This window comes from Camellia sinensis, chromosome 14 (assembly GCF_055761805.1).
Source record: "Camellia sinensis isolate YWXY chromosome 14, ASM5576180v1, whole genome shotgun sequence".
In the NCBI taxonomy this organism is placed as follows: Eukaryota; Viridiplantae; Streptophyta; class Magnoliopsida; order Ericales; family Theaceae; genus Camellia; species Camellia sinensis.
Window position 1 is genome coordinate 78551529 of NC_138974.1, and position 10585 is coordinate 78562113.

A 10585-nucleotide genomic window follows, 5' to 3' on the forward strand; every position below is an offset into this window, starting at 1 on the left:
GCTGACAAAACTAGTGGTATGTCTATTTGTATATAGAGATCTTATGGTTAGAAATCAATCATACCCATTTGCAAAGCAAAAATGCTTTAGAGTTCTAATATAGGAGCTCTAATAGCCCTAATGGAAGGTGGGTCCCACTCTGATATAATGTTTTGGTCTTGTTTATTTTTATTTATTTATTTTTTTTGTAATTTTCCACCTCACTAGAGCTCAATTAGAGTTCTAGTTTTAGAGAGATGAATCATAACCCTTTGCAAAGTGTAAGAAATAGAAGTGTCCTCTAATGACAGGACACAATATAAACCACAAAATCATGAAAAGACATAATCTAGTGGCTACAAAAACAGGTCTATTCTAATAGGCATAACCAAAAGTCACAACCTTTTATGAAATAACACTAAATGAACACATGAAAGAGCACTAGAAAAAAGGACACAATGGAAGACATTTGAACACACCTCAGAGAGAAATTAGAAGTGCACTCTTGAGAATTTGTGTTGTCTACCTAAGAATTGAACTTCTCCGATTTGAAGCACTCTCTTGAATATTGAAGCACTCTTTTTTCTAGATCCAATCAAGGTTTTCCCTATTCTTGTCACGATCTCATAGGCATTTTATTTGCTGCAGAAAATAGCATGTCTATTTTCTAGAAAACCTGCAAAAAATTCAGTGGGTATTTGGCAATCCTTCTTCGTTAGTCAAAGATTCAATTAGACAACAATGGTGTAGGGCTTCATTGTATATCTTGGAGGCAGTTCACTAGAAACACATTTCCACAACAATTTGAATAAATTGATGGGCTTGAATTACGTCTGACGGGAAGCAACATTGTAACATGCCATGAATTCCTATGGAAGCTGCTTTCCTTGATCTTTCATTTCCATCAGTTTTTAATTTTTGCCTCATTGTTCTAAAAGTCCCTAAATCAACTATTAGTTTCACCATATTATAAAAAAAACCAATAAATAACTGTAAGAAATAAGTTTAAAGAAGCCTATGGGAATATATAATGCTAGTGATCAAGATCATGATAGCCATCTATAAGCCTTAGCCAACTATGTTGTCTAGACACAACAGATGTTGAATCCTTTGCAAACCTTGTAGATTCAAATTACTCTAACATCTCTTCTCAAAGCACAGTCAACTAAGTACAAAAAAGGATGTTCAACAAAACTAATAGCACTAAATTGTTAGCTGTAAAGAGAGGGGAGAATTTTAATGATATACAACAACTATATATAGAATATACAAAATGAAGATTTAACTCACTCTCAATCTTCTAGACTGGCACCTGATTGTATGTTTTATGCAACCAAGAGCACCTATCTCAGCATCAAAGACATTTAAAGCAAAGCTATCTTTCCACGGCCACCACATGAAGTACAAGATCGGGCGGAAGAGCATTTTGTACAGTAGCTCCATTTCTTAGGAAGCCTATTAATCCAGTAGGCAAGTTTATGTTAAATAGATGGATAGATAGATAAACAGATAGAGAGACAGAGAGAGGAGAAAATGTACGCGGCTGTGTATCTCGTAGCCATATTCTTTGCAGTCATTCTTGCTCTTTCAGCGCTTTCCTCGGACAGTTTCTTAAGCACAAATCCTTCACCTTTGCATTCAGGACATATACCAGAACCACCACAGTCTTCACAATTTTTCAAGGGGATCTGTGTATCAGGAAGGAATGCAATCAGAAAGAGCTGAGAAGTGCATGCCAAGATGAAAGTTATGCCAACAAAACAGCGTTGCTAGCTCTCTTTTGTTTTAGTTTTAGAACACAAATTGCTTTATGGCATATATTGGTTGTGGTCAAATTCTTGATCATCGCTTCTTTCACAAAAACAAAAAGGAAAAACAGAAAGGCAAAAAACAAAAAATTAAAAAATCATAATAATAATTAAAAGTAGTAGTAGCAGCAATAGTGGTGGTACTAGTAAATTAGTAATATATTGAAAAGCTCTAAAATTTTTGAAAACATCTAAGAAGCCCAATTACTAGATCAAGTATTCAAAGCACCAAGGGACGCATATTCCAATATCCCAGCAAAGACAATATTTATCAAATTTATCAACTTCTGTTTTACGAATTGAGAAAAATTCAAGAAGAAATAAAGCATTTCACTCAACTCTGATCCAGGTCAAGTGGTGCACCCTGTAGATCAGTGCCAAAGACTTTTCACTTTTGGAGGGGTCATTTTTAAGCCCATCCAAAGGGACCTTCCTTTTTGGAAATAAGTACGTCCAAAAGAACAGGGGAATGCTTGTATATTAAATAGAAGCATGAGTCAAATGGTCGTAAAAAGTAAAAGTTAGGTGGTATTTAGCATCACAATAAATGCAACTCAAACGTAAATGTTTAGTGCTGGTTCAACAAAAAAAGGGATATGCATAAGGTAGAGCCTTCCTGTTGAAAGTATGTTTCATAATCAGCCCTAAGTATGTCCCAAAGACACGAACGTGTGTTTACCCAACTACATCAAACAAGAACATTTTCCTCATACTAAACTTTGATGAGAGAAAAAGAAAAAAAACTGCACATCCAAATACTGCTTTGCTAACAGATTTTTATAGATGAGTCCTGATTCCTCTATTTTACAACTATGGTGATTGTTTAAGTGGCATAATTACTTATATCCTAATATCATCACTGGTTCTAGAAGTAATAGTTTCTATCATTTAAATCAATTACGCACCTCAGTTTCTTCAGAAGCTTTGGTTCTCCTTACAAGAAGGGTAGCTGCTGTGCCCACAACTGTGGCAGCAAGTGCAACAGAGGCAGCTGTTTCTAGTAAAGCAGAAGATATGACAGATATTTTTCTCCTTGGTTCTTTTGACTTCACATAAGATGCAGAATGATGATTTCTCTCAAATGTGCAATGATTTTTAAGTTTGGAGTCTCTTACTGCTTCACAACATCAAAAGTAAGATCAGCTACAATAATTATTGGTTAACAATCAAACCAGTGTTGTTTTTCATGGTTGCAAAATATTACCAGACAGGATCCAAAAAATACTTTATATTGAAAGTGTCTAAAGATCTTCTGCTAATTGGGATTACCTACAACAGATCTCATTATAAAATTACTTGAAGTTGACAGAGTAAGTTATCTCTGTGTCATCTTTGCTCTAAGCAGAGTTTTGAATTTATCATAGACCCTAGTCACTGAGGAGCAGATACAAATCATTTAGCAACACATGGTCTAGTAGAATACAAATAAACTGGCAATTTCTGTTAAACCATAAGCAACTAGAAGAGAGGCAGAAACACGACAAGAAAATGAAATAAATGTATTATTCACACATGCAAAGGAGGCAAAACTCCATTTCTGGGTCATCAGGAAACACAATGGTGATTGCATTCTGAACAATCAAATTCAATGATATAGATAGGAAAAGCTATACGCTTGCAATAGAAGATATTGAAATCATGCTTAAATTATACAATACAACACAAATATAAAAACAATCAATGAGTTTGCTTATGAAACTACACTATGGCAAAATGTTCTAGAATATGTAGAATGCAAGTTGTTGAACACCCAACTAACAGCATACAAATATAATTACCAATATAGAAAAGAGTTTGTTTTAGATTATAATATACCATTCACACCAGAACCAAAAAGTATAATCGAAAACATATTTGGTATTTTTTTGCTGGCCACGTATGTGATTATGCTTTCTAATTCAAACATTGACAGAATATTCCAGGAGGGGGGGAAATTAAGAAATCAACCACAGCCTCTATTAAGTCTTTCTCGCTCTGAAAGTGCTGTGGCAGCACTATAATGACTATACATTGCAGAAAATTAAGCAACAGAACCTTCTCTTCTTGAGCAAGTATGAACATTAAGGAACAAAAATGACCACAAGTATGATTTTTTCTACAAACAATATGGTAAGAAATATCATTGAAATTTCAATAGTAAAAACACAGAAAAATGAATGAGCATCTAAAATGTATAATGTGTCCATAGTATGGATAACAATGCCATGTCATGTGTATCACTCAGTTATTGACAGTTGACACTACAACGACAGCATAGTCATACCATCATATGATTCATATATCTCAACATAAATGTTGACAACCATATCTTAGTAGTAATAGACATATTGGACTAGGTTACGTCCCTATGATGTTGCCCTTAAATAACTAAACCCCAGTTCAAATGATTTCTGCTCTCAACTTGGGAAGTTAACTTCAAAACCAAACTTTTCTGAAACACAAGTAAAATGAACTATGTTCCTGTAGTGGAAGAATGTAAGGATATTTTCTCCTTGGGGATTTCAAAGGAACAATTTTATTTTAGTAATTTTCTTCAAATTCGGATTTGCCATGTGTTAGCAGACCCGTATTCTCTCGATTTAACTAGCAATCACTATGAAACATATGGTTATGTGTAGTTCAGAAGTGGATAAATAATTAGGAAAGGCACGGTTGAGTTCAAGAAGAACTAATTGCTCTTAAAAAGTATATAGATAAAAATCAAGGTTCCATTTTTTCCTTTACAAATCAAGAGTTGTTCATCAAAAATGCCTTCAGATGTAAAAACAGAATTAAAAAACACAGTAACAGTACTGACATGATTTACAGATTCAGTCCATTTGAGAGTTTTAAGCACAACAAAATTGTAGAATCACATTTGACTTGATTATGCTTCTCCCAAACTTCGATAAACAAAATAATTTGGACACTTCAAATAGGTTTCAAGTAGATTTCATATAAGCCAGTTTTTTATTTTTTTATTTTTTTTTTTTGAAGTTAAGACCAATTTTAATTGTTAATTAAATATATTTCTGTAACTTTAATTTCAAAGTAGTAAATATTCCCCAGAGGTTGAAAAATCTCAATTGAAACTCAATCCTAAGCACACTTTTTATATTCTCAATTGAGATGTACATCACCAATTTTACCAATGTTGTACTACCTCACTTCTACTTCCCACCCACAACTCCTAAATCATAGCAACACCATCAAAATCAAAATGCAGTTTTACAAAGACAAACGCATCAACCCCTTAATCTTGTGAAAACTTCAGTTTTACAAAGACAAACGCATCAACCCCTTAATCTTGTGAGAACTTCGCACTGTAATACTTAGACCATGCTTGAAGGCTTTAATGTCCATTCCAAATAGATCCAAAAGTACCATAAATTATGTAAATTTTGTGTTTCCATTTTTTTCTTTCCTTACAACTACAAATTTGACATAATTGGCTTCATAAAAGCCAATCCAAGAAATTACCTTTGTCTTAATTGAAAACCAAATTCATCAATCACTCATCTTAAATGAGAAGCAACTTTACAGTAAAAAATTTAAGAGTCCCCATTTGAATTTCCCCAAACTTCACCAGAAAGTGAGGCAGAAAATTAACTCTATCCTCTCGAAAGATTAAAACTAATCAATAAGGTGGTTTCACCAAATCACTATCAATGGTATCCTAAATCACACTGACAAGCATACCCACTTATCAACAACCACCCATTAAAAAAACCCCAAATTGGGTTGCAATTTTATCAGCTTCTTTTATGAAGTTTTAGCTCTTATGCATCAAAAAACAAAATGAAATTGATTGATACTACAACTACCATATACATATACATACGCATAGGACTACAAGAAACAGATGAAACGGTTGGAAATTTGTGAAATTTAATGAGTTGTGAGAGAGAAGAGAGAGATTAGGGTTTGGTGGCTTACTCTTAGGAAATGGAGCGAATGATAGAGTTTGCAATGTGAGCTCCATTTTTAATGCGTCTCTCTGTACTGTCCATACAAATGGCTGAAACTGTTTTGTTTCCTCTTCTTTTCTCTTATCTTGACAAAATATTTGGTTTGTCAAATTCCAATTAGGCCCTCCATGGACCATTGGTGTGCAAACAATTTGGGAATTTTCTTTGCTTTTGGAAAACTAATTAAAACCCTTATACTATGTTTGGATGGTAGATTTGTGGAGAAAAAGAGGGAGAAAATATATGGAAAAAAAAATGAAGTGAAAGCAACTAACTTTTTTATTTGCTTGGTTGGATTGAAAAAATTGAGAGATTGAATGAGAGTTTGTCAAAATTCTGTCAAAATAATTTGAATCAAACCAAACCAAACAAAACAGTCTCCTATCTTTTTTATATCAATTTGTTTTCCTCTCCACTTGATTGACTTTCTCAAATCTCGATTTCATTCTAATGTCAATAAAGAACACTAAAATTGCTCAACTTGCGAGTTATACATTGATTATGGATCTAAACTTTGTCATAACTTCAGCCGCCATTCTTATCATGCCACATGGCATACCAGAGATCATGTTACATGACAGACTCTTTGAACCCACGTAACTCTAGTTAAAACTACGTCCCCACATCATTTTTAGTTCATCTCATAACTAAATTTTGAAACAAATTATGCATGCTGAAAAAGGGTTTTAAACATGATTTTTTTTAGCTTCTAACATAGTTCACTACAATAAAATAAAATCATCATTTTTTGGCTTATTTATAGAATGACTATGCTCTTAATAAAATAAATGATTTCTATTTGTAATACATTTTTTTTAATAAATTAAATATGAGAATGGACATTAAGATGGAATAATCATTTCATTTTATTTTATTTCATTCCAGTGAATTAAATTGAGAATAAATACGATTTTATAGTTGAGGGATTTAAATGATATACAATTAAAGTTGAGGGGGTATTCTTGTAATTAACAACAACAAACACTTTTTTATGTAGTGGTTATATATAAAAACCATAGTTTGTGATGATGCTTCAACACATATTTTCAGTATTATTTTGCCTTAAAATTAATAAAACTTTTCCACCAAAAAAAAAAAAAAAGAAGAAGAAGAAGATGAGAGAGAGAGAGAGAAAGAGAAATTAATGAAAATCACTGGTGTAGACACAACAACATCTAAAATAAAGATAGGAGTGAGGGAGTTGGGATCTTTATTACATAACTAGCGTCAACTATCTATCTTTTATATTAAAGTTGGTATATTGAAATCTCCCAAACATTTATGACGTCATTCTGAAATCACACATATGTAATTTTGTATATCTCATTGTATATATGCACACGTTGGCCCACCCATTACTGATATTCAATACAGGTAGTTGTTAGAGAGCTTATGTAGTCATACATATATACCCCTCCATGCCAACTAGCTGCTCTTGAATTAATCAAACAAACTTTTTCAAAGATGATGATGATGATGATGACACGTGTACAACCACCTTACTCAGAACACTGTTTCAGTTCTCTTGAGGTTGTTGGGCACTTGCCACGTGGCACAAAGATCTTAGGTTTGGTTGGGAGGCCTAATAAAGAAAGACAAAGGGTGATAGGTTAGATTCATAACCAGGATCAGAGGGACGTGTAGAATATATATCATTCAGCTGCCCTGCTTAATTACATTCCAAACATGGCCCAATATGGTGCTTCAACTGCCTCAGTAAATGGGTGATTAAGGTTCACTAATTGAAAGAGTGTGTCATGTTATAAAAATTAGGAGTAGTACACTTTGTTTTCATTTTTCCTCATTTTTTTCGTTTCTAAATTCTCTCTCCATTGTATAATGTGCGCGATATAATTGATTTTTTAATTAAAAATTGACACATTGCATACAATGAGAAGGTAATTTAACATAGAAGACACTGAAATTTCATGCACAAAAAATACTGGAAAAATGTCTCTCTTGTACACTTATTTTTCTTTTGCTCAGCATAAGACAGAAAAATTGGAGACCAAACATCCCATGATGCTTATGAGTTTAAAGCAAAAGATTTATTATGCTTTCCAACTATCACCGCACGCACACACAATTTTTGATCAATAAATTATAATTCCTTAATCTTAAAAAAAAATAAAAAATAAAAAATAAAAATAAAAATAAAAATATCCCACTAAACTTCTCTATTGATATCATTAGATTAACAATAACGCTACAGAATCCAAAAGAGACCAGATCTATATCTTACTAAATTTAAATTTACGTCATACATTTTATTTTATATTTACGTTATCTCTATCTGTAACTTTTTGGCATGGACTAATACCTAAAGTTTAAGGAGGGGGTATGCATAATGGAAATGACAGGAACTCACGGGCATCCTCATCTCCTACCACAGGCAACAAAGTCAAGAACAAAAAAAGAACACCCACCTCACCAACTCATGACCACACCCTCCTTCCTCACCATCCCCACACACCCCATGTACTCTCTCTGCAATTGCTACCAATGAGCTGTGACATATATCTTCTTCCTCTTCCCTCATCAAACCACTCACGAGCCTATTTAAGTCTCTCTCTCTCTCTTTCCACCATATAAAAACCCCTTCTAAACCACTCTCCCATAATTCAAACCCCAAAAACTCTTTCAAAAAACTTAAAATGTCTAGTACTCTTCTTTGCATTACAATCATCTGTCTTGTCCTCTTGTTGTCTCCTCTAGATGTGATGATGGCAAGGTCCTTAGGCTCGAGAGCTCAAGAAGAAGTGACCATGAAGCCCCTGATGGATCACAAGAAACAAGTTTTTCGAGGGAAGGAAGTGAAGGATTGCATGCCAAAAGGGTCTAGGCGTTCATCTGCACCGAGCCGATTTGTTAATTATCATACAATGGGGTCATTCAGGTGTTCTACTGGCAAGGATTCTAGGAAGCCATGATCACTACTATATATGCATGTGTGTGTTGGGGAAGAAGGAATGGAAGGGGCTAAGGTGACATTAGTTTGTATGTTGGTTTTGGTAAGCTGCATTCATGGGCAGTATATAAGCCTCTTCCAACTTTTGAGAATTGTCTATTGAGAAGGGTGGGGGTTAAGGGTTTATATTGTTTTGGTTTGTAGTATACTTTTTTGGAATGATGATTTAGGGAAAGATTACTATGAATACCCTTTATCTTGAGAAAAGTTTGGAAAATTTTTGTGATGTTCATTATAATGATGTAGTTATGAAAGGATGCATTATAAGAAAAATTTTAATTACGAATTATTGTGATTATGTTATGAATCTTATAATTTGTTATTATAATAGCTTAACAAGCATAATTATAAACTATTATGATTTTGTTATGAATCATTCTGATACCTTTACAAATTGACATATTATATGCAATTTTTAGCAGTGTGCAAGTGCAAGTGTTCTCTCTCTCCATAATACTAGCTAGGGAAGACAACTTCTATGGAAGAGCCAAATTAAATTCAGCCCTTCATTGAGAGGGCAAAAGTGTAATTATACTTCTATATACGAGGTTTGTAGGGAAATATAAATAAATGCCTTTGTTTTGTTGAAATGAAATAACAAAAAAAATGGAACAGTTTTGAATTCGTCCCACATTGATTGTGAGCCGCTTGTGCGAGGATTGGACAAAGTCTACTGTCAGTATATATTTTTGAAGGTTAGACTAATCAATTTTAAGGGTTATTTTAGGGAGTTGGCTTTTAGCCACTTTTTTAGGTTTGTACCAAAAGTTAAAAATTAGATTTTTTGTATTTTTTTTTTCATTTGGGAAGTTAGTATTTAGCTCTCAGTGAAATTATAATTCTACCCCTCATGGGTCAAAATGTGCTACATGGCTGAAGTTGTAAATATTTTAAATTGAATTGGATAGTTTGGTCATTTTATTGTGATTTAACATCATAAACAAATATTAATCAAAAAAGTTAAAAGTAATTTTTTATCAACTTTTCAAATCATTTATCTAAAAAAGTCAAAAGCGTTTAGTTAAAAGTTAAAAAGTTACTTTTTACCATCTTTTCAAAATAAGCCTAAATGATGAAGGATCTGACTCTTACAAAACTAGTTAAGATGATTTAAATACCAATATTTTTACCTTAGTTCAAAAAAAAAAAAAAAAGGGTGAAAAACAATCATTACCATTGTTTTTCACTTTCTTCCTCTTTGGTCCTTTTCTACCCTCACTAAAAGAGTGTGACAATTAAAGGGAAAATCAAATCAAATAAATAAAAAGCAAGAAAAATGTTTACAAATAAATAAATTGCAAGTGAGATGACATACATACAAGTGAAAACTATGCAAAAACGAAACAATTATCACTTACATTTCATTGATTTATAATTTATTTTTTCTTATTTTCAATTTATCTAATATTTTCCCAACAATTAATTCACTTTTTTTTTTGTTTTTTGAAAGTTCTTTATTTTGTTGACAGCATTGGAGGGTACATGAAATTCATGTGATGAATATAAAGTAGTGACAACCTGGGATTGCCTGCTGACTTGTGGCAATTTTTTTGTGAATTTGGGCTGGCACACTGGCAGAGGCAGAGAGACATCAGAAAGTGATCACAGATTTTGAATGTTTTTCTCTGCAAAGGTCAGACAGATTTTAGTATACCATTTGGTTGAGAGTTCTCAGAACTCCAACATGACCATCCTATCTGAAAAATAAAATACAAACCGAACTCCAATATGACTATCCTATCTGAAAAATAAAATACAGATCAAGTAACACTACTACATGTACTAATTGACATACCAATTAGTATATCACATTTAATATGATATTGTCAATTCAAACTCTTTTTTTTTAAAACTGCAATTCAAAATTATGAATCCCACCTATA

At 32.9% G+C, this 10585-nt stretch overlaps 1 protein-coding gene across 4 annotated transcripts; it reads right to left on the reverse strand.

Moving 5' to 3' along the window:
• Positions 1 to 1078: 1078 nt before the first annotated feature.
• On the reverse strand, positions 1079 to 5938 carry LOC114276794 (uncharacterized). 4 transcript variants are annotated; one of them, XM_082907367.1, is made up of 5 exons: positions 5703 to 5801; positions 3057 to 3161; positions 2693 to 2904; positions 1519 to 1667; positions 1079 to 1434 (listed from the first exon to the last, which is right to left on the reverse strand). In XM_082907367.1, exons 2-5 carry the CDS (start codon positions 3070 to 3072, stop codon positions 1344 to 1346), a joined length of 468 nt encoding a protein of 155 aa, XP_082763493.1. In that variant the 5' UTR covers positions 3073 to 3161; positions 5703 to 5801; the 3' UTR covers positions 1079 to 1343. The 4 variants fall into 4 exon arrangements, with proteins under 4 accessions (XP_082763493.1, XP_082763494.1, XP_028074427.2 ...); XM_082907368.1 differs by having other exon boundaries at positions 2693 to 2901; positions 5703 to 5800; XM_028218626.2 differs by lacking the exon at positions 3057 to 3161 and having other exon boundaries at positions 5703 to 5938.
• Between the last annotated feature and the right edge of the window lie 4647 nt (positions 5939 to 10585).

Coding starts and splice junctions, on each gene's coding strand:
- LOC114276794 (XM_028218626.2), bottom strand. CDS start 5,871: ATGGTCCATGGAGGGCCTAATTGGAATTTGACAAACCAAATATTTTGT. Junction 1,668..2,692: donor AAGCTTCTGAAGAAACTGAG/GTGCGTAATTGA, acceptor CCTGATACACAG/ATCCCCTTGAAAAATTGTGA. Junction 1,435..1,518: donor GCTACGAGATACACAGCCGC/GTACATTTTCTC, acceptor CTGGATTAATAG/GCTTCCTAAGAAATGGAGCT.